General features: G+C 41.8%; 3 protein-coding genes across 3 annotated transcripts in view; 2 read left to right on the forward strand and 1 right to left on the reverse strand.

The window, feature by feature from the left end:
- LOC310732633 (uncharacterized protein) overlaps positions 1 to 7,668 on the reverse strand; it is a gene marked incomplete at its 5' end in the record, with an annotated part of 202,419 nt that extends 194,751 nt beyond the window's left edge. The window contains 2 exons of the mRNA XM_083553245.1: positions 6,608 to 7,323; positions 7,459 to 7,668. Coding sequence (XP_083409371.1) covers positions 6,658 to 7,323; positions 7,459 to 7,668 — 876 coding nt within the window. The 3' untranslated portion in view covers positions 6,608 to 6,657. The remainder of the gene's footprint in view (positions 1 to 6,607; positions 7,324 to 7,458) is intronic.
- kti12 (KTI12 chromatin associated homolog) overlaps positions 1 to 25,184 on the forward strand; it is a 418,740-nt gene that overhangs the window by 131,075 nt on the left and 262,481 nt on the right. The gene's annotated exons all lie outside the window — the stretch shown is intronic.
- reln (reelin) overlaps positions 1 to 25,184 on the forward strand; it is a 514,851-nt gene that overhangs the window by 27,536 nt on the left and 462,131 nt on the right. The gene's annotated exons all lie outside the window — the stretch shown is intronic.

A 25,184-nucleotide genomic window follows, 5' to 3' on the forward strand; every position in this document is an offset into this window, starting at 1 on the left:
AAAAGAAAAATTCACACAGACCACTAAACTATTACAGTTTTTCTCAAATGCTAAAACACATTTCACAAACGTTTCCTCCATGTTCCCCAATGTCTAAACACAACACCCTGTTCTAAAGCTACATAAACACAACCACACCTTCTCACTTCAAAACTCAAACTTTCACACCAAAAGAGCAGCTCGAAGCTTTCAAAAAATGTAAACACTATACACATCATTACACACTACAGCAAAACAATTGAAAACACAATGCTCAATTTGTGAGAAGGTTCTTTGTTTCATAACTGCCAATGCATATTTTTGAAACTTTACAGTAATGGATGTGCTTGGATCTCTGCAGAGGATTAGGCATTTAGATTTGAGAGTTTCATATAAGGAGTATAAATCTATAGTAAATTCTGCATGTACAATACTGTAACACAACTCAATGCAAAAACAGAATCTATTGCACACAACAGTACTCTTGAAAACATGAGCAGGGTGTGAAGTTTTTTATTTACTTTATTCACACACACACCACAATCACTGTGCGCCATCATGTCACTGAGCTGCATCGGGCCACATCACCTCATCCACCTCGCAGGCTATATTGTCTCTTGCCAGGCACCGCGGGATAAACGCCCTGAAATGGCGAATCCATCCTTGGAAGGCCTCCACTGGGATGTCAACACAGGCCAGCTTTATTGCCCTTAGGAGGTTCTCTTTAGTGTATGGTTGTCTGTCATAAACCTTCCATCTCCATGATGAGAAGAACTCCTCTATAGGGTTCAGGAAAGGGAAGTAGGGTGGCAGACAGACGTTTAAAAAAAGTGGTTACTGTTGGTGGTGAACCACTCTCTGATTTGGTTTGTATTGTGGAAGCGTACATTGTTCCAAATGATCACATAAATTTGATGTGCGGGCCCAGGATGGTGTTGTTGGCAGTCCAGGAGGATGTCTTTTAGCTCCTCTAGGAAGGTGAGGAGACGTTGGGTGTTGTAAGACCCAAGGACAGCATGCCGGTGAACCTCAGTGATGGCTCTTTGGCCAATGATGTTACGGCCTCTTTGCCTTCGTTTCTGCAGGTTGAAGCCAGCCTCATCCAGGAAGAGTTACTCATGAGGTCTGGCCATCGTGTCCAACTGTAATATCCTCTGTGAAAATGTGAAAGTGCACAGGTGTTCAGAACAACAGTCAATCAGGTAGCACAGTATTGTCCAGAAGTAATGTAGGCCACTGAGCAACACAGCATGTATACGAACTGTACTGTGAACATAAATGTATAATTACTTGCACATACTCGTAACGTAGGTTTTTGTGTCGCGCAGAGTTGCGCTCAAAGGGAACCCTATAGACCTGTTTCATCCGCATCTTTTGGGGCCGGAGAACTCAGTCTATTGTGGCTAAGCTGACATCATCAATGCTCTCAAAGTTGACATTATCGGCAATGACTTTGTCTCTGATCTCCCGGAGTCTGATGAGGTTGTTTTTACGAACCATATCCACAATGAGGGTTTCTTGTGCTGCTGTAAATATGGCAACCCTCCCACCTCTATGTGGCATTCTTTCAACTCTAAAGAAAGAAACATGTGTTGTCAGTTTTACAATACAGTAACAACTGGTTTGAAACCAATAGACTACTTTCACAGGCTTGTAAAATTGTATTGTGACAAAGAAAGCAATAGAGTACAATACCTGTTGTGTTGTCTGAATGCCCTGATAATGGTGTCAAAGGTGAATCTACTCAGGTTTGGACGGACTCGTAGTCCTGCTTCAGCCATTGTCATGCCATGGACAATGACATGGTCAATAACTGTTGCTCGCATCTCGTCCGTAATGATGGTGCGAGGTTGTCTTGCTCTCCCTCCTGGACCTTCTCCTCTCCCTTGTTGGCCTGCTCCTCTTCCTCCTCTGATTTGAACTCCTCTTCCCCTGACTCTGCCTTCATCCATTGTGTTTGTTTGGAATCTTCAGCAAACTGTGCACTCTGAACTTGCTTTTGTACATGTGGTCACAGCATTAGCAACAAGTGTCTTCAATTTTGAGTGGTTGTGTTTAATGAATGATGCCAGGTTTGTTCATTGTGTTAAAATATTGCTGACTGTGGCAAGCATTTTGCATTACATGAGCTTTCATTTAAGAATATGAGCAGAGTTCTTTTGCAACTTGTGTTTTAGCAAAAAAAAATGTGTTAAGATTTATGAGAACGGAGGATTGTGTTTTGTGAATTGTGTCTTCATGTGAAATGTGTTTATGATATTGGAAAATAATGGCTAGAGTTGTGTTCTAGCCATATACAACCACAACTCCAAAAAACTGGGACAATGTACAAAATGTAAATAAAAACAGAATGCAATGATTTGCAAATCTCATAAACCCATATATATTTTTTCACCACTCACCTCACCCTACTTTCAGTTCGACATGTTTACAAGCTTTAGCTCCATACTGGCTAATAAAAAAAGGTCCATACTGGCCAATAAAAAAAAAGATTTATGGAGTTTAAGGTTAAAATATAGTTTAGGCTATGAGTTTTTAGTTGTTTCCATTGTAACTGTCCAGTTAAAATTTGAATTTTCTTTAAAGTATTAGTCATTGGGAGAACTAAATAAGACTACCACTACCACTGATTGCCCATCTGTTATTTGTACCAGCCCACCTAATGTAATTAGCAAGAACTGGCCCTGCCAGTTGCTGAAGTTTTGGGAGAGGAATTTTGTCCCATATGTGTCTGACACTGGATTATAGCTTCTTAAAAGTTCTGGGTGTCCTTTGTTGTATTTTTGTTTAATGATGCACCAAATGTTTTCGTATAATGAAAGGTATAGGCTGCTGACAAGCTAGTTCAACACCCAGACTCTTCTACTGCAATACCATGCTATTGTAATATAAAAAAAATTTGTTTTATAGCTAAATGTGAGAATGCTCTACCAACTTTATTAGACTTTGCTATTCTAGGAACTAATACAAGTCTGGAGTTTTGAGATCTTTAAGAGCATGTCAGATTGTAGCATGTTAGAAGACTAGATAGATATATGGGAGCTAAACCATTTAGGTCCTTGTAAGTAAGTAGCAATAGTTTGTAGCTAATTTGATATTTGAAACATTGTAGTCAGTGTAAAGATGCTAAAATTGGATTTATATGGTTATATTTTCTCGACCTTGTGAGAACTCTGCTGGCTGCATTTGGACTAACTGTAGTTATAAACTTAGTGTACACACAAAACAGGGCTGGAAACATACATACACTACTTTTCAGGCAAAGGTTGTGATTAATAAAAAACAAACTTGACAGGAGAATGTGCACACCTGTAAGTAAACTCTACGTGAATTTTGGAGACACCAGAGGCTAGAAGGGTAATTGGCGACACAGATGATGGTGAACTAAAGTCAGATTGTAAGAAGAACGATTATAAGTATTGATGCCCCAAACACATTTAATTTCACTATATATCATAAGTTAGATCTTCTTGTGAAATCCAACTTTTAAATCAAAATTCATTCTAAATATTTAATCAGCACTGTCTTACCATTATATTGTCCACTATGGGAATGCAGGGAAAGATAATGGCCCAAATGCATGGAAAAGAGAAGAGTATTAAGATAAGATATACCTTTATTCGTCCCATAGGGGGCAGATTCTCTGTTACAGCAGCAAAGAAAAAGAAATACAAATATATAAAATAATTAAAAAGGCAAATATATAAAATAATAAAACATAATGTAGTATACAGTATATACACAACACAATGTATAAATACAAAGAAGAAGGAAAAGAGACCACGAGTAAGTATTTACGCTAACAGACATATTGCACACAGGTAATATAGTTTTAAAATTTCTGTTATTGCAGGTGTTGTTAAAAATACTTTGTTATTGTTATTATTGCAGTTAAACAGTAATATCAGTAAATATTTTGATGACTCGTTCACTGGGAGCAGCTTTGATCGTAAAGTCACTCCTTCAGACACTGAAACAGTCTGTCACTGAAGGAGCTGCTCAGAGATTAAACTGTTTCATACAGGGGGTGAGAGACGTTCTTCAGCAATTATGATAGTTTTGCTACCATCCTCCTTTCTTCCACCTCCTGTACAGTGTCCAGAGGAATCCCTAGGTCTCAGCTGGCCTTCCTGATCAGCTTGTCCAATCTCTTCCTTTCTGCATTTAAGATGCTGCTGCACCAGCATACCACACTTTAGAATATGACTGAGGCCTCCACAGAGTCAAAAAAGATCTTCAGTAGCTCTCCCTGCACTCCAGAAGACCTTAGTCTCCTCAGCAGAAAGAGTCTGCTCTGTCCTTTCTTATGGATTGCCTCAGTGTTGTCTGGTAGTAATGAAGTTTGTTTGTGCCTACGGAAAATCACCACCAGTTTTTTGGTTTTCCCCGCATTTATCTGGAGGCAGCTCTGTTGGCACTAGTCCACAAAGTTCTGTATCAGTCCTCTGTACTCCCTATCATCATCCGTGATCAGACCGACGATGGCAGAGTCTTCAGAGAACTTCATGAAGTGTGCAGTGTAGACGGTGAAGAGGAAAAGGGCTTAAACCGTTCCCTGACGGGCTCCACTGTTGCAGACAACCATGTCAGACTCACAGTCACGAGTCCTCACATACTGTGGTTGGTCTGTCAGGTAGTTCAAAATCCAGGCAGATGCATTCCCATGTACACCATCTTATCCCTAAGGAGCATAGGTTGGATGGTGTTACATGCACTAGAGAAGTAAAAAAACATGACTCTCACTGTGCTCCCAGCCTTTTTTCAGGTGCATAATAGCCCGATTTAGAAGGAAGATGACAGCGTCTTACACTCCAATGCCAGATTGGTAGGCAAACTAAAGTGGATCCATTGATGGGCTCACCAGAGGTCGGAGATGAGTGAGCACCAGCCTCTCTGATGTCTCATCAGATGTGAGGTCAGTGCTACTGGTCAGTAGTCCCCAAAGTCTTTTGGGCACAACTTCTTTGGTACAGGCACCACGCAGGATGTTTTGCATAGCTGTGGCACCTTCCCCAGTTCAGGATCAGGTCAAACACATAGCAATATGCCGCACAGCTGGTCTGCACAGGTCTTGAGCAGCCTGGAGCTGATGCTGTATGGAACCACAGCCTTCTTTACTTTGATCTTCCTGAGCTCCATTGTCACCTGCTCTTCTGTAAGGGTCAGTGTGTATTGGTTGGAGTGGAGGCTGGAGGGAATTGGTGGGGGGGTGGAGTTAGGTGTGTTGTGTGCAGTCTGTGAGCTAATAGCAGTGCAGAGAGAGGTGGGGCTGGAGCAGCTTGCTGTGGAAGCGAAGAAGGGGGGTTGCAGCACTATAACTATATAACTATAAGGGTGTTAATAACAAAACTGGCATGAAGAAACGTGTTTGCCTATTACATTTTACGTCTTAATTTTTATCTCGATCACATCAGTCCGCCAGACCGCAACACGGACAAGACGTTGTCGCCAAACCCCTCCGGATGTGCCATCGTACCTCCAGGTTCCTCTGTAGGCGATGTTTCGCCCCCGAGCTCCTCTGAAGGCGACGTCTCACCTCCAAGTCCCCCAGAAGCGACGTTTCGCCTCCAAGTCACTCTGATGGTGACGTCACGCTTTCAATCCCCTCAGAAACCACTTCCTGCGTCCCTGTGTCGCTTACCTTCTCTCTTTTGCAGAAGCTAAATGGCGCTACCACCATTTTGTAGCTCCTGGTTGTCACGACGTAGTGGCCGTATTCCATTGGCCAGATTTCACACGTGGTTCAGCACGTGGACAATGCGAGGCATTCCCAAAGGGTGGCGACACAGCGTCTCGTTCCTTAATGGAAATAGGGGAACATTTATAACCTTTTTTTTAAAGGAAAAAGATATGTTAACAACTAGGCTTTGTTTGCAAAAAATAAATAAATATATATATATATATATATAAATATATATATATATATATATATATATATATATATATATATATATATATATATATATAAGGACAGAAAAAGCAGTAGTAAAGAAAGTTGTTTTATTAGAGATTGCATGAAGCAGCGGTGAGGAAAATATTCTTGCACAGAGTGATTACCACGACCTGGTGATCTGGAAAATCTGAGCCTATTTTACATCTGTAAGTTAGAATTTATATCTCTTTATAGTTTTATATGATTTGTCAATTTTTTTATAAGAGAAATGCGTGTGTGTGTGTGTGTGTGTGTGTGTGTGTGTGTGTGTGTGTGTGTTGGGCACACTACTTCTGTCCATTTGAATAGCCGGCCATTACAGTTTTTCTCAAATGCTAAAACACATTTCACAAACGTTTCCTCCATGTTCCCCAATGTCTACACACAACACCCTTTTCTAAAGCTACATAAACACAACCACACCTTGTCACTTCAAAACTCAAACTTTCACACCAAAAGAGCAGCTCGAAGCTTTCACAAATGTAAACACTATACACATCATTACACACTACAGCAAAACAATTGAAAACACAATGCTCAATTTGTGAGAAGGTTCTTTGTTTCATAACTGCCAATGCATATTTTTTAATGTACACTACTGTAACACAACTCAATGCAAAAACAGAATCTATTGCACACAACAGTACTTCTGAAAACATGATCAGGGTGTGAAGTTATTTTATTTACTTTATTCACACCACACACACACACACACACACACACACACACACACACACACACCACAATCACTGTGCGGCATCATGTCGCTGAGCTGCATCGGGCCACATCACCTCATCCACATCGCAGGCTATATTGTCTCTTACCAGGCACCGCTCGAAAAATGCCCTGTAATGGCAAATCCATCCTTGGAAGGCCTCCACTGGGATGTCAACACAGGCCAGCTCCATTGCCCTTAGGAGGTCCTCTCTAGTGTATGGTTGTCTGTCATAAACCGTCCATTTCCATGATGAGAACTCCTCTATAGGGTTCAGGAAAGGGGAGTAGGGTGGCAGACAGACGTTTAAAAAGTGGTTACTGTTGGTGGTGAACCACTCTCTGATTTGGTTTGTTTTGTGGAAGCGTACATTGTCCCAAATGATCACATAAATTTGATGTGCGGGCCCAGGATGGTGTTGTTGGCGGTCCAGGAGGATGTCTTTTAGCTCCTCTAGAAAGGTGAGGAGACGTTGGGTGTTGGAAGACCCAAGGACAGCATGCCGGTGGACAAGCCCCTCCAAACCCATGGCCGCACAAAGAGTAATATTACCCCCCCGTTGGCCAGGAACCTCAGTGATGGCTCTTTGGCCAATGATGTTATGGCCTCTTTGCCTTCGTTTCTGCAGGTTGAAGCCAGCCTCATCCAGGAAGAGGTACTCATGAGGTCTGGCCATCGTGTCCAACTGTAATATCCTCTGTGAAAATGTGAAAGTGCACAGGTGTTCAGAAAACAGTCAATCAGGTAGCACAGTATTGTCCAGAAGTAATGTAGGCCACTGAGCAACACAGTATTTCCACTAACTGTACTGTGAACATGGATGTATACTTACTTGCACATACTCGTAACGTAGGTCTTTGTGTCGCGCAGAGTTGTGCTCCAAGGGAACCTTATAGACCTGTTTCATCCGCATCTTTTGGCGCCGGAGAACTCGGTCTATTGTGGCCAAGCTGACATCATCAATGCTCTCAAAGTTGACATTATCGGCAATGACTTTGTCTCTGATCTCCCGGAGTCCAATGAGGTTGTTCTCACGAACCATATCCACAATGAGGGTTCATTGTGCCGCTCTAAATATGGCAACCCTCCCACCTCTATGTGGCATTCTTTTAACTCTAAAGAAAAAAACATGTGTTGTCAGTTTTACAATACAGTAACAACTTATTTTATAACCAATAGACTACTTTCACAGGCTTGTAAAATTGTATTGTGACAAAGAAAGCAATAGAGTACAATACCTGTTGTGTTGTCTGAATGCCCTGATAATGGTGGCCACGGTGATCCTACTCAGGTTTGGACGGACTTATAGTCCTGCTTCAGCCATTGTCATGCCATGGACAATGACATGGTCAATGACTGTTGCTTGCATCTCGTCCGTAATGATGATGCGAGGTTGTCTTGCTCTCCCTCCTGGACCTTCTCCTCTCCCTTGTTGGCCTGCTCCTCTTCCTCCTCTGATTTATACACCTCTTCCCCTGACTCTGCCTTCATCCATTGTGTTTGTTTGGAATCTTCAGCAAACTGTGTACTCTGAACTTGTTTTTGTACATGTGGTCACAGCATTAGCAACAAGTGTCTTCAATTTTGAGTCGTTGTGTGTAATGAATGACGCCAGGTGTGTTCATTGTGTTCAAATATTGCTGACTGTGGCAAGCATTTTGCATCACATGAGCTTTCATTTGAGAATGAGTTCTTTTGCAACTTGTGTTTTAGCAAAAAAAAAAAATTGTTAAGATATATGAGAACAGAGGATTGTGTTTTGTGAATTGTGTCTTCATGTGAAATGTGTTTATGATATTGGAAAATAATGGCTAGATTTAGTAAATGTGTTAAGACAACTGGTCATTTGGTTTAGAGGACTGGCTTTTGTGTTTTAGCATTTGAGAAAAACTGTAATATGAATGCAGTATGTATGAATGGCCATCTAGCTGCTGGCTCTCAAATAAGGTGAGACATCGTCTCAGATAAATGTTTATTGGCATCTAATATTTTATTATATCTTCATTAAATGTGAAATATTATCTCCAGTACTTTTCTGGATTGCTCCAGGACTGATTTCATGTATTTATATATGAAATTTGAAAAAATATTAAATGCAGGGAATTTATTTTGAAGACACTTCATCATTTATAACATCTTTTTAATCAATATCAACTCTGGTTGGTAAAGCCCAAAGTGTCTTCTTTCCAAAGATATTGAAATTATCTAGTACACTTTTGTCACAAACTATTAACATTTACCTTTAGGTTTTCAGCTTTCCCAAAGTGGGGGGTGCATGCTCACTGGTTAACCTGGTCAATTAAGATATTTCTTCTGGTTTTGTTGAGATTTATAGCTGGGTATCATCAGCAAAACAATGGAAACTGATCCTATGACTTCTAATGATACACTGAACAAAATTATAAATGCAACACGTTCAAATCAAATCAAATTTTATTTGTCACATACATACAGAGTACGACATGCAGTGAAATGCTTTATAAGACTGTCCGGCATGAGGGAATAGGATGGGGAGAAAAAAAAAAAAAAAAAAGAAGGCAGATAAATAAAGGATATAAACTATATAAAATAAAGTCCAAAATGACCCAAAATGGTGCTACTTTCACTTTGTAGCCCGCCTTATGTAACACATGGATATCAGAGCAACTGCTGTCCTTGTGTACCACCGCAAAACACTAAAAAAAATAACCCAAAAAAATAACCCAAACAACACAATAAACAATGATCTGCGGCAGAAGCTACGCGACCTCGGACCCACATAGCAATTTTTCTCTGGCCCAGCTCCGGCCACCACAACCAGCTTTTGCTTGGCCCACATGAATGAATACCGCAATGAATTACGGTCCTAGTGTGGACCAGGTCTGGATTCCAGACAATTGCCACACATGGGCCATAACTGGCCCAATTCTCAGCCAAGTTAAATACCCATAACTGGTCCTAAATGACATCTGGCCCATTTCTTGTGAGCCGCCTTAAAATCGGTACCACCTCTGCCAAACCGAGGCATGTTTGGCCCACATGCTTTATGCCAGTGCCGGATGAATGCCAGCTGTGCCATATGAATGCCAAATCTGGGCCAAATCTTAACCCACAGAAGTCTGCTGGACCAGACAACATTCCTGGCAGAGTGTTCAGGGAATGTGCACAACAGCTAGCGGATGTCTTCACAGACATCTTTAACATCTCCCTGAGCAGCACCACTGTTCCAACGTGCCTCAAGACGACGACCATCATTCCTGTGCCGAAGAAGTCGACTGTCTCCTGCCTCAATGACTATCGTCCTGTTGCACTCACACCCAGTGTGATGAAGTGCTTTGAGAGGCTCGTCATGAGGCACATCAAGATCCAGCTTCCACCCGCACTGGACCCCATGCAGTTTGCGTATCTTCCAAACCGCTCCACGGACGATGCCATCTCCACAACCCTTCATCTGTCCCTCAACAACCAAGACAACAAGGACTCGTATGTAAGGAAGCTGTTTATAGACTTCAGCTCAGCATTTAACACGATCGTCCCTCAGCGCCTAATTGAGAAGCTGAGCCTACTCAGCCTGAACACCTCCCTCTGTAACTGGATCCTGGACTTCCTGACTGGGAGACCTCAGTCAGTCCGGATCGGAAACAGCATCTCCAGCACCACCACACTGAGCACTGGAGCCCCTCAGGGCTGTGTGCTCAGTCCACTGCTGTTCGCTCTGCTGACTCACAACTTTGAAGCAATGCACAGTTTGAATCATATCATCAAGTTCGCCGATGACACGACCATGGTGGGTCTCATCAGAAGGAACAACGAGTCAGCATACAGAGAGGAGGTGCAACAGTTAACAGCCTGAAGCCAACAACCTGTCTCTGAATGTGGACAAAACTAAAGAGATGGTTGTTGACTTCAGGAGAACACAGAGTGACCATCATCGATGGATCCTCAGTGGAGATCGTCAAGAGCACCAAATTCCTAGGTGTTCACTTGGCGGATAACCTCACCTGGTCACTCAATACCAGCTCCATCACCAAAAAAGCCCAGCAGCATCTCTACTTTCTGAGAAGGCTGAGGAAAGCTCATCTCCCTCCCCCCATCCTGACCACGTTCTACAGAGGGACCATTGAGAGCATCCTGAGCAGCTGCATCACTGCCTGGTTTGGGAACTGCACCGTCTCGGATTGCAAGACCCTACAGGGGATAGTGAGGACAGCTGAGAAGATCATCGGAGTCTCTCTCCCCTCTATTTTGGACATTTACACCACACGCTGCATCCGCAAAGCAAACAGCATTGTGAAAGACCACACACACCCGTCACACACACTCTTCACTCTCCTACCATCAGGGAAGCGGTTCCGAAGCATTCGGCCACCACATCCAGACTGTGCAAGAGTTTCCTTCCTCAAGCCATCAGGCTACTCAACAAACAACTGAACTGAAACTCTCACACACACACACACACACACACACACACACACACACACACACACACACACACACAGTGTGACTGATCGTATTTGTACAAACCGGACTCAACACACACTTATACTCACTTCGTGTGACTGAGCTGTACAAACCGGACTCAACACACATCATACACTTTGCATACCCATGATTCAGTACCACTAATCATTACCGCAAAATGTTTACATGCCGTTTTTGCACATCTTCCGGGATTGCAGCTATTTGTTCTTTTGCACAATATTCTGTCTACATTTTTGTTACTGTTCACTTTATCTTGATTGCTGCGATTTGTTCATTTGCACAACATTCTGTTACAATATTCTGTTTACATTTTTCTGCTACTGTTCACTTTATTTTGTTACGACAGGTTTAATGGCAGAGCTATTTTATATTTTGTGTATTGTCTTGCACTGTCCTGTGTTGTGCTGCACTGTCTTGTGTTGTCTTTTGCACTGTTTGCACCAGGTTGCACACATGCACTTTATGTGGCAAGGATTTTTCTTACTAGTCCTTGGCCCTGTGTTTTCTGTTAATGTGATTGTTGTTTTATGTTGTTTTATGCAGCATCAGGGTTCTGGAAAAACGTTGTTTCATTTCACTGTGTACTGCATCAGCTATATGTGGTTGAAATGACAATAAAAGCTTCTTGACTTGACTTGACTTGAAAATATAAAATATATAAATATATATACAGTGGGTATGGAAAGTATTCAGACCCCCTTAAATTTTTCACTCTTTGTTATATTGCAGCCATTTGCTAAAATCATTTAGGTTCATTCTTCTTCCTCATGAATGTACACATAGCACCCCATACTGACAGAAAAACACAGAATTGTTGACATTGTTGCAGATTTATTAAAAAAGAAAAACTGAAATATCACATGGTCCTAAGTATTCAGACACTTTGCTCAGTATTTAGTAGAAGCCCCCTTTTGATCTAATACAGCCAGGAGTCTTTTTGGGAAAGATGCAACAAGTCTTTCACACCTGGATTTGGGGATCCTCTGCCATTCCTCCTTGCAGGTCCTCTCCAGTTCTGTCAGGTTGGATGGTAAACGTTGGTGGACAGCCATTTTTAGGTCTCTCCAGAGATGCTCAATTGGGTTTAAGTCAGGGCTCTGGCTGGGCCATTCAAGAACAGTCACGGAGTTGTTGTGAAGCCACTCCTTCGTTATTTTAGCTGTGTGCTTAGGGTCATTGTCTTGTTGGAAGGTAAACCTTCGGCCCAGTCTGAGGTCCAGAGCACTCTGGAGAAGGTTTTTGTCCAGGATATCCCTGTACTTGGCCGCATTCATCTTTCCCTCGATTGCAACCAGTCGTCCTGTCCCTGCAGCTGAAAAACACCCCCACAGCATGATGCTGCCACCACCATGCTTCACTGTTGGGACTGTATTGGACAGGTGATGAGCAGTGCCTGGTTTTCTCCACACATACCGCTTAGAATTAAGGCCAAAACGTTCTATTTTGGTCTCATCAGACCAGAGAATCTTATTTCTCACCATCTTGGAGTCCTTCAGGTGTTTTTTAGCAAACTCCATGCGGGCTTTCATGTGTCTTACACTGAGGAGAGGCTTCCGTCGGGCCACTTTGCCATAAAGCCCCGACTGTTGGAGGGCTGCAGTGATGGTTGACTTTCTACAACTTTCTCCCATCTCCTGACTGCATCTCTGGAGCTCAGCCACAGTGATCTTTGGGTTCTTCTTTACTTCTCTCACCAAGGCTCTTCTCCCCAAATAGCTCAGTTTGGCCGGACTGCCAGCTCTAGGAAGGGTTCTGGTCGTCCCAAACGTCTTCCATTTGAGGATTATGGAGGCCACTGTGCTCTTAGAACCCTTAAGTGCAGCAGAAATCTTTTTGTAACCTTGGCCAGATCTGTGCCTTGCCACAATTCTGTCTCTGAGCTCTTCAGGCAGTTCCTTTGACCTCATGATTCTCATTTGCTCTGACATGCATTGTGATCTGGAAGGTCTTATATAGACAGGTGTGTGGCTTTCCTAATCAAGTCCAATCATTATAATCAAACACAGCTGGATTCAAATGAAGGTGTAGAACCATCTCAAGGATGATCAGAAGAAATGGAAAGCACCTGAGTTAAATATATGAGTGTCACAGCAAAGGGTCTGAATACTTAGGACCATGTGATATTTCAGTTTTTCTTTTTTAATAAATCTGCAACAATGTCAACAATTCTGTGTTTTTCTGTCAATATGGGGAGCTGTGTGTACATTCATGAGGAAGAAGAATGAACTTAAATGATTTTAGCAAATGGCTGCAATATAACAAAGAGTGAAAAATGTAAGGGGGTCTGAATACTTTCCGTACCCACTGTATATATGAGAAAAAAGTGTATATACAGGATGCTTATGACAGTAAACATTTACAACATTAAAAAGTTAAGGTGGTTGATATGATTGTCCTTAAAGTGACCGTGTGCGGTATGATGTGGTATAAAGTGCACTGTGCTGTGTAAGATTTTTCTAGGTACACTATTTCTCTCGAATATTGTTCACAAATCTGTCTAAATCTGTGTTAGTGAGCACTCCTTTGCCGAGATAATCCATCCACCTCATAGGTGTGACATATCAAGATGCTGATTAGACAGCATGATTATTGCACAGGTGTGCCTTAGGCTGGCCACAATAAAAGGCCACTCTAAAACTTGCAGTTTTAAAACACAGCACAATGCCACAGATGTCACAAGTTTTGAGGGAGCATGCAATTGGCATGCTGACTGCAGGAATGTCCACCAGAGCTGTTGCCTGTGAATTGAATCTTCATTTCTCTACCATAAGCCATCTACAAATGCATTGCAGAGAATTTGGCAGTACATCCCTCACAACTGCAGACCAGGTGTAACCACACCAGCCTAGGACCTCCACATCCACCATCTTCACATCCAAGATTGTCTTAGATCAGCCACCCGGACAGCTGCTGCAACAATCAGTTTGCATAACCAAAGAATTTCTCTTCAAACCGTCAGAAACTGTCTCAGGGAAGCTGCATTCTCTTTGTCTTCATCGGGGTCTTTTTGTTTGACATTTTGTTGTCGTAACCGACTTGTTCAAGTTCAAATTATATTTGTCACATACACATACATACAGAGTATGACATGCAGTGAAATGCTTTATATGACAGTCTGACATTTAATCATGGAAAAAAGGAATAGAATATAAGGATATATAAAATTAAGACAAGTAGATAAATAAAAAAGTATAAACTATAGAAAATATAGAAAATATGTGTATGTACATGAATCTAGACAGGGATGCGTATTGCAGATATTGACAGTACAAATTTTAAGTGATTTAGTGTGATTGTCCTTAAAGCATTCATGTGCAGTATGGTGTGGTATAATGTGACACTGTGCTGTGCAAGTTCAGAGTTGAATTGACAGTCCAGAGATAAGGTGTCATGTAATAGTGCAAAAAAGTTGTGCAGAAATAGTGAATATGGAGAGAGAGGTCCAGTACTAGTTTCTGAGTGTTTCCTGGTTTAAACTCTGAATGGCCTGTCGGAGGAAAAGAAGCGGAAGCTAGTTTCCTCTAGTGTCTGCGCACACTGTAAACTGAATGCAACAAAGAAAAGAGTCCATTGTTGGGATGGCTGATGTCAGGGTGCATCACCAGGGTGTTGATGTGACAAGATCAAGACAGGTCCTGTGTGATGTGAACACCCAAGTACCCAAAACTGTCTACTCTCTCCACCAGGACCTGTGTTTCTGTAGTCCAGGTGGCTCATCGTTGTGTGAAGAAGATGAGTAATGGCGTCCTCAGTAGGGCGGTCCAGGTGGTACGTGAACTGTAGAGGATCCCGTGTGTTTGGTAGTGATGCAGTGATGAAGTCTCTGACCAGTCTTTCAAATTCACTCTCCTGAATGCCCTCCTCACGTCATGCTCCGAGATGGGGAACTTGTTTACCTTTGCAGCTCTCTCAGCGTGCATGCTGTTTGTGCTGCTAGTGTGGTTAGCTGCAGCCTCGAAGCGAGCGTAAAGGATGTTTAGCTTATCTGTCAGAGAAGCGTTTTATGGTGTTTTATAGTCTCTGATGTTTCTCTCTAGTTTCCTCTAGTGTCTGCGCACACTGTAAGATGCAGCCTTGTACTCGTCCATGTCTCCGGTGGCGAGGCCCAAGTTGTAGGCAGCGGAGCAGTATCTCAGAGCATCACGGATGGTTTTATCCACCCACGGCTTCTGGTTAGGAACATTCTGATGGTGGTTTTCTGTACCGTATCATCCGCTAGTTTCCCAATGAATCCCACAACCGCTTCCGTAAACATGTTGACGTCATCAGAGCTGCACCTGAACATGTCCCAGTCTGCGTCATTTATACCACACCATACTACACACGGACACTTTAAGGACAATAATGTTAATCACTTAAATTTTTACTGTCATATGCATCTATGTATATACACATATTTTCCACATATATCTTCATATATTTTATATAGTGTATACTTTTTATTTATCCACCTTCTTATTTTTTTGGAATATTTTTTTTTCCTCATTCCATTCCTTGCTTGAATGCCATACAGTCGTAAAAAGCATTTCACTGCATTTTGTACTCTGTATGTAAGTTTATGTGACAAATAAAATTTTATTTGATTTGAATATTCTATTTTTCAGAATTTTGAGTATTCATTAGCTGTAAGCCATAATCATCAAAAAAAAAAAAAAATAAACACTTGAAATATATCATTCTGTGTGTGATGAATCTATATAATATAAGTTTTACATTCACTTTTTAATGATATTCTAATTTATTGAGATGCACCTGTACATTTAAATCAAAATAAACAACTGTGTGAATGTTAAACTGATAGTTCAGTTGTTATTAGGTTAATATGAGGTACAGTGTTGCTTTATATTTTGTGAATCAGAAAGTGTCATTACCTCTGTTTAAATATGACTCAAAACACAAACAAATATTTTCATTCAAGAGTCATGTCAGGAAGTGTTTACAGGAGTGTACTTGTACATAAACACAAAATGTAAACACAAAAGGTTGTGCAAAACAGCAGCAGCAGTCAAGTTAATGTGCAAAACAGCATGAAAACATTTAATAAAATAATACTATAAAATGGGTGGTGCTGAAAACATGGACATGTGTGAATTAAAATGAGTATAAGTGTGTGTTTGAGTTCAGAGTTGTAGAACCCTAGTAACACCCAGTTGAGTGAGTGTGTTCGTGTAAGTTTCAGTTCAGTTCTGTGTGTTGAGGAGCCTGATGGCATAACGGAAAAAACTGTTGCACAGTCTGGATGTGAGGGCCCAAATGCATCGAATGACTTACCTGATGGTAAGAGAGTAAAGAGTGTGTGTGAGGGGTGAGTGGGGTTGGCCACAATGCCGTTGTTTTTGCAGATGCAGTGTGTGGTGTCAATGTCCATGATAGAGGAAAAAGAGACTCAGATGATCTCGGCTGTCCTCAGCATCCTCTGAAGGGTCTTGTGATCCGAGATGGTGCAGTTCCCAAACCAGGCAGTGATGCAGCTGCTGAGGATGCTTTCAATGGTCTCTCTGTAGAACATGGTCAGGATGGGGAGGGAAATCCCTCAGACTTTTCTGAAAGTAAAGACGCTGCTGGGTTTTGTTGCTGATGAAGCTGGTGTTGAGTGACCAGGTAAAGTTCTCCACAAGATGAACACCAAGGAATTTGGTGCCTTTGACAATCTTTACGAAGGATCAATCAATGATCAGTGAAGGATTGTCTCTCTTTGCTCTCCCAAAGTCAACAGCCATCTCTTCAGTTTTGTCAACATTCAGAGCCAGGTGGAGGTTATTGGCCCTACACCAGGCTGTTAGCTGTTTCACCCCCTCTCTGTATGCTGACTTGTCATTCTTGTTGATGAGACGCACCATGTTGGTTTCATCGGTGAACTTAATAATGTGCTTTGAGCTGTGCATTGCTACACAGTCGTGAGTCAGCTGAGTGAACAGCAGTGGGCTGAGCACACAGCCCTGAGGGGCCCCAGTGTTCAGTGTGGTGCTGCTGGAGATGCTGTTCTTGATCTGGACTGACTAAGGTCTCCCAGTCAGAAAGGTTCGGATCCAGTGTTCAGGCCGAGTAGGCTTAGATTCTTTATTAGGTGCTGAGGGATGATTGTGTTGAATGCTGAACTAAAGTCTAAAAAACAGAATTTGTAAGTAGTGTCCTTATTGTCCAGCTGGTTGAGGGCCAGGTAGAAAGGACATGGCGATAGCATCATCCACTGAACAGTTTGGATGATCTGCGAACTGCATGGGGTCTAGTCAGGATGGTAGCTGGGTCTTGATGTGACTCATGATGAGCCTTTCGAAGCACTTTCTTTATAATTTGTTAGAGTGACGATAGTCATTGAGGCAGGAGCCTGTAGACTTCTTTGGCACGGGAATGATAGTCATTGTCTCAAGGCACGTAGTAACAACTGTGCTTATGTATGTAAGTATGTGTCCCGCTGGAAGATGAATAAGATGTCAGCAAAGACATTTTCTAGCTGTTCTGCACATTCCCTGTGCACTTCGCCAGGAATGATGTCTGGTCCAGCAGACCTCTGTTAACTCTGCATAGAGTTTTCCTCACTTCCGCTGTGGTTAGACAGAGCACCTGGTCGTTTGGTAGGAGGAGTGGTCTTTTTTGCTGCCACATTGTTCTGCACCTCAAACCGGGCATAGAAGTCATTCAGTGTATCTGGGAGAGAGGAGTCATGATCACAAGCAGGTTAAGTGGAAAATGGATTGTCTTGGCATGTGCACGCTTCACCTCTCTGATGGCACAGGATAGTTTGGCCCTTAATGATATTAAGGCCATCTTGTTCCCTGCTCTTAAGCCAGAGTCTTTAGCCTTTAGTAGAGCGTGCACTTCTGCCAAGGTGGGGGTGGGGATTCGACAGGTAAGCGCTTGGGATGTTTGTATGAACAACATCCAGTGTGTTTTTCCCTCTTGCAAAGTCCACATTCTCATAACAATTAGGAAGCACAATCCTGATATTTGTATGACTGAAATCTCCGGCAACATTAAAAAGTCCACCAGGGTGTGTTCTGCATTTCGCTAATAGGCCAGTATAGTACCATCTCTAGGTTACGTATGTAACCCTAGTCCCCTGAGGGAACGAGGCGCTGCATCACAAACCTTTGGAAATGCCTCCGCGTTTGCTCACGCTGTGAAATCCGGCCAACGGCAAGGCGTGACGTCACCGTCTCGTTCCCTCAGGGAACTAGGGTTACATATGTATAGCGGACAAACAGCTGCTCTGACTTCCTCCACGGACTTGTCCTATAGACATACAGTACTCCCTTTCCACTTGGTCTCCTGAACACACATCATGTCTACCTTTCTCCGCTTCATCATCACAGCTAACTCTCTCCCTTTTTTCCAGTCATAGTACCAACATTTAAAGTGCCCAACCTAACATCCACTCTCCTCCACTTCTCCTTTCCCTGCTCTCTCGGCAGACATCTTTCTCTTTTCCTCGTTTGATCAGCAGTTGGATCTGTTGGCTCACAATACCTGTGTTAACCTGTAACCTAACCAATACCTGTGGTCGTTGGTAACCCATGGCCCTTGACCGATCCAAAATGAAATTCTGGTTTGTGATCCGCATATTTGATCTGCCACATTTTTCGACTGGATGCCCTTCCTAACACAACCTTCCCCATTTATCCGGGCTTGGGATCGGCTCTAAAAGTGCACTGGTTTGTGCAACCCTAATGACTGGGTTGACAACAGAACTATTGTCAATCATGGAAAATCTATCCCACCCTAAAGGTACACCACTAAATGATTGTACCTTTACATTTGCAGCATTTAGCAGACGCCCTTGTCCAGAGCTACGTACAAAAGTTATTTGAGTTTCTAGCAATGATAAATCTACACTGGTGCGCAAGATTACAAACTTAATATACAAACCCGATTCCAAAAAAGTTGGGACACTGTACTAATTGTAAATAAAAACAGAATGCAATGATGTGGAAGTTTCAACTTTCAATATTTTATTCAGAATACAACATAGATATCAAATGTTTAAACAAATTTATCATTTATAAAATAAGTTGATTTTAAATTTCATGGCATCAACTTAAAAAAGTTGGGACAATGGCATGTTTACCACTGTGTGGCATCCCCTCTTCGTTTTATAACGGTCTGAAAACATCTGGGGACTGAGGAGACAAGTTTAGGAATATAAATGTTGTCTACTACAGGCTTCTAGTTGCTCAACTGCTTTTGGTCTTCTTTGTCGCATCTTCCTCTTTATGGTGCGCCAAATGTTTTCTATGGGTGAAAGATTTGGACTGCAGCCTGGCCATTTTAGTACCCGGATCCTTCTTTTTCGCAGACATGATGTTGTTATTGATGCAGTATGTGGTCTGGCATTGTCAAGTTGGAAAATGCAAGGTCTTCTCTGAAAGAGACAACGTCTGGATGGGAGCATATGTTGTTCTATCACTTGGATATACCTTTCAGCATTGATCGTCTCTTTTCAGATGTGTAAGCTGCCCATGCCACACGCACACATGCATCCCCATACCATCAGTGATGCAGGCTTCTGGACTAAGCCCTGATAAAAACTAGGGTTGTCCTTATCCTTTTCAGTCCGGATGGCATGGTGTCCCAGTTTTCCAAAAAGAAAAAAAGAAATTCTGATTCGTCTGACCACAGAACAGTTTTCCACTTTGCCACAGTCCATTTTAAATGAGCCTTGGCCCAGAGAAGATGCCTGACCTATAGAGTTTTAGCCAGCAGCGGCGAATGGCACAGTGGATTGTGTTCACCAACAATGTTTTCTGGAAGTATTCCTGAGCCCATGTTGTGATTTCCATTTCCATGTTGTGATTTCCATTAGGAATACAGTAGCATTCCTGTATGTGATGCAGTGCCGTCTAAGGGCCCGAAGATCACGGGCATTCAATATGGTTTTCCGGCCTTGACCCTTACGCACAGAGATTGTTCCAGATTCTCTGAATCTTTGGATGATATTATGCACTGTATCATAATAACTTCAAACTCTTTGCAAATTTCTCTGAGAAACTCCTTTCTGATATTGCTCCACTATTTTTCGCCGCAGCATTGGGGGAAATGGTGATCCTCTGCCCATCTTGACTTCTAAAAGACACTGCCACTCTGAGAGGCTCTTTTTATACCAATCATGTTCCCAACTGACCTAATAAGTTGCAGTTTGGTTCTCCAGCTGTTCCTTATATGTACATTTTACTTTTCCAGCCTCTTATTGCTACCTGTCCCAACTTTTTTGGAATGTGTGGCTTTGATGAAATCCACAATGAGCCAATATTTGGCATGATGTTTCAAAATGTCTCACTTTCAACATTTGATATGTTATCTATATTCTATTGTGAATAGTATTTTAGGTTTATGAGATTTGTAAATAATTGCATTCCTTTTTTATTCACAATTTGTACAGTGTCCCAACTTATTTTGAATCTAATTTGTACATATAACTCTTGAATTCTTCAAAGCTAACTTGGAAAGTGCTAACTTAAGTGTTTCAGGAAGAGGTAGGTCTTTAACCGTCGCTTAAAGATAGCCAGGGACTCCAGGGAAGTTCATTTCACCACCTCGGTGCCAGAACAGAGAAGAGCCTTGAAGTATACTTACCTCTCATTCTGAGAGAAGGTGGTACCAGTTGAGCAGTGCTGGAGGATTTCAGACATCGTGGTGCAATGCAAGGTGTAATGAGGTCCCTGAGGTAGGATGGTGCTGGTCCATTTTTGGCCTTGTAGGCAAGCATGCAGCTACTGGAAGCCAGTGAAGGGAGCGCAGCAGTGGGGTGGTGTGAGAGAACGTGGGCATATTGAACACAAGTCGTGCAGCTGCATTTCTGACCATTTGCAGTGGATGAATAGCGTTCAGAGGAAGACCTGCAAGCAGAGAGTTGCAGTAGTCCAGTCTTGAAATGACAAGAGACTGAACAAGCACCTGGGCAGCCTGTGTGGACAGAAATGGTTGAATCCTTCGGATGTTGTAGAGAAGAAATCGACAGGAACGAGCCACATTAGCGACATGTGAGAAGAAGGACAGTTGATTGTCCATAGTTACCCCAAGGTTACGAGCAGTGGCTAAAGGAGAGAGCAGAGAGTCATGTAGAGTTATTCGGAGATCTCGACCTGGAAATAAATGATTTGCTGGGGTTGAGTTTTAGTTAATGAGCACTTATCCATGAAGATATGTCTGTCAAGCATGCTGAGATCCGAGCATAAGCTTTGGTATCTGATGATTAAAAGAAAAGATAAGTTGAGTGTCATCTGCATAGCAGTGGAACGGAAACCCATGTAAGGATATTACTTCACCAATGGAGTGGGTATAGAGGGAGAAAAGGAGGGGACCAAGTACTGAGCCTTGTGAGACACCAGTGGTGAGTCACACGGGGCAGTTCTGGCTCCCCTCCAAGTTACCTGGTATGAGCGACCTTCCAGATAGGAAGCAAACCAATCCCATGCTGTTCCGCAGATACCGAGGTTTCTGAGAAACTGCATGCTGCTCAATTGATGTGTCGCTTTAAACTCAGACTGGTTTGGATCATGGAGGTTGTTTTGTGAGAGACAGTTGGTTAAAAACCTTGCGTTCCAGAGATTTAGCAAGAAAGGAGAGACGTGATACCAGTCTGTAGTTGTTGATGTCTGATAGGTCCAGAGCAGGTTTCTTTAAGATGGGAATGACCCTTGCTTGCTTGAAGGTAGTTGGCACTTAGCCAGATGTTTATGACCCATTGATGGTTGTGGAGATGAAGGGCAGGAGATCTTCTGTGATGGTCTGAAGCATAGTTGAAGGAATTGGATTCAGAGGACAGGTGGTGGGATTGCAAGATTGGGTGACTTGCAGTATCTCATCTTCTGTTAAGGTTGAGAAGCTTGACAACAGAGGAGTAGTGGATTTCTGGCTTTGTTGTGTTTTCATTGTTGGGGAGGAATTTAAGGTCTGGCAGATTTCCTCTATCTATTCATCATAGAAGGAGAAAAAGTCATTTGGATGGAGCAGGTGTGGCAGTGGGGTTGAGTCAAGTCAAGTCAAGTCAAGTTTATTTGTATAGCGCTTTTCACAACAGACATTGTCTCAAAGCAGCTTTACAGAAAACAACAGTGAAGGTGAATGGTGTGCGTTTGTCCCTGATGAGCAAGCCGTGGCGACAGTGGCAAGGAAAAACTCCCTTAGATGATATGAGGAAGAAACCTTGAGAGGAACCAGACTCAAAGGGGAACCCATCCTCATATGGGTGACATCAAAAGTTTGGTTGAGTAGTGAAAAGATGTTGTGGAGCTTACGAGGATCTTGTGCAGAGGCCTTGAGCTTTTCCTTGTAGAAGGCAGTTTTAGCAGAAGTCACATCCAAGAAAAATTTTGCACGGTAAGATGCGAGGTCTACATCGAGTTTAGATTTTTTTCCACTTCCTTTCTGCTGATCTGAGTTCTCGTTGATTGCTGCGCAAATCTCTAAAAGCCAAGGTGTGAGACAAGAAGTCTTCTTAAGTTTTGTAGTCAAGGGGCAGAGGAGGTCCATGGTTGAGGAGAGAGATGAGAAAAAGGAATCGGTAGCATCTGACTGATGCTACTGATCCTATACAGAGGCAGTGGAGTTCATTTTCCAACAAATGAATTCAGCTTTGCTGTAACAAAGAACGGTTCAGGAAATCATTCCTACTGTATGCCATTGCAATGTACAACGACTCACCTCTATGTAACAGATGATAATAGCAACTGATATACATATTATATTATTTACTGTCACTTTACGCACACATACATACACTGACAATTTGCACATTTAATTTCTTCTTTTCATTCTTTTTGAATTGCCAGTTTGAATACTGTTTTTTTTATTATGCAGCATCATCTACAATATTGTATTTCTTTATATAAGATACTGTAATGTTTGTACTATTGTGTATCAGCATTCTGTGATAAGCCTGCCCTCTAGTGGTGACTCATAGTGATGTATTGAAGTTAATAGTTCAGAGTAAAAACAATGTGTTAACGCCACTCAATTGTCTGCTGTGTATCATTCATCTGCCAGCGTACAAAACAAAATTGGCGACGAGGTCTGGATCAACAACTACAGAAGCCTCAACAAAACTTTAATACACATGAAACAGAAAGAGAAGAATCGTGAAAAGACAGTGTGAGTCACATGAGAGAAGCGAATTAAAGTGTAAAGCTAAACTCCAAACGAGCAAAAATTTCAATGATTGGAACAATCACCACATTTGATAGCAATGCTGAGAATTGGGGAACTTATGTGGAAAGAGTGGAAGTATACCATGAGGCTAATGCATTTGCAGATGGTACGAAAGTGGCTGTTTTGCTGAGTGTGATGGGAGCAAAGACATATGGACTGCTCCGTAGTTTTCTAACACCTGAAAAGCCAGCGGATAAAACATTTCAGCAAATAGTGGACATTATAAATGAACATTTGAACCCCAAACCCCTATTAATGCCACCCACTCCACGACTGGTCAAACACCAGCGATGATGTTCCTGAGGAATTTAAGATCTCGCTTGGACCTCATCAAACCTGATGTTCGACGAGATGTGAAAAACAAATAATTTGTGCACATGAACGATAGACAAACAAGAAACTTCCAAGTAGGACAAGAAACTGTGTTGTAGTTGGCAACATTGTTCAGGTTAATTGTAAATGTTATGCAGCAAGTTTATAGTTATGCATTTCTTGGTGCTTGGGTTGATTAATCTGGGGGGGGGGGGGGTGTAATGTATGTACTATAGGGTATCAGCATTCTGTGATAAGCATGCCCTTTTATTGGTGACTCATATAGTGATGTATTGTTAATATTAATAAGTAAAAAGTTAAGTTAATATTTCAGAGTAAAAACAATGTGAGTTGACAATACTTGATTGTCTGCTGTGCATCATTTATCTCTCTGCATACACAACAGATACAATTATTTAATTGCATTTTGCTGTTTTTCCTCCCCTACTACTGTTTGTCCACTGTTTGTCTACTAGAACTTGTAACACAATAATCTCCCTCGCAGATTTAATAAAGTATATTTAATAAAGTAAAAGTCTAATCATGGAATGAGTTTAAAACTCTGAAATGCACAACCTCTGGACAGATTGAGATTAACTCTGGTGAAAGAATACTTTAGAAATAATGATCAGATTCTACTCCTTTCAGTTATTCGTTACCCAATTTATATATCAATTTATACAGAATTTCCCTGACTGAAACACTGCAGGTTAGGTATAAAATCTGAATAATTCTTATCTACACCCAGCTATTTTGGATGAGCCCCCAGATAATTGAAAATGTTTTCACAGGTTCTTGTTCTAGTTCAGTGTTCATGCTACTGCACCACTTTTATACTGGCCGGACAGACTGAAAGAACGTGTTTGGAATTATGTAATACAAAGATTGGTTAATAATTCCGAATATGTTTTAGATTAGCCAAAATAGTTACATTTAGCTTTGATGATGTTTAGCACACTCATGGCATTCTCTCATTAGATTCAGGAAAGTAAGACCAAGAGCTACCTCTGCTGCAGAAGATATGTTTAGATATTTTTGTTTATTAGAATTATCATAGTGAGAAACTGTTGATTACAGCACCTAAGATTAGAGCCCACATAAATGCTTCTCGGAGTTCAAGTGAAAAAGACATTTCAACATACACTGTTCAAGAAAAACAGAGAATGGACATTACATCAGTGAAAAACTGTCCTTTGGTCTGATAAATCCAAACTTGAGATTTGTGGTTTTCACCGCTCTGTTTTTGTTTTAGACATAGAGAGGAGGATAACTGACGGCTCCTAAATGTATGGTTTACAATGTAAAGCATGGAGAAGGTGGTGTGATTGTGCGTGGGTGCTTTGCTGGGGACACTGTTGGTGAATTGAAGAAAAAAAAAAAGATAGCATGTTTTATCAGAATGGCTTCCACATCATTTTGCAATGACATGCCACCTCTTCTGGTGTGATTGTAGTGAGACTGCATGAATCGTATGACCTGGCCACCACAATCACCGAATCTATAATAAATCTAGTTTAAATGGTTTGAATTGAGTTGGACTGCAGACTGAAGAAAAAATGTATCCAATAATTACTCAACATCAATTAGAACTCCCCCAAGATTGTTGGAAAACCATTTCTCATGAGGCTGACTGAGAGAATG

Source organism: Silurus aristotelis (genome assembly GCF_946808225.1).
Source record: "Silurus aristotelis genome assembly, chromosome: 10".
Taxonomy (NCBI): Eukaryota; Metazoa; Chordata; class Actinopteri; order Siluriformes; family Siluridae; genus Silurus; species Silurus aristotelis.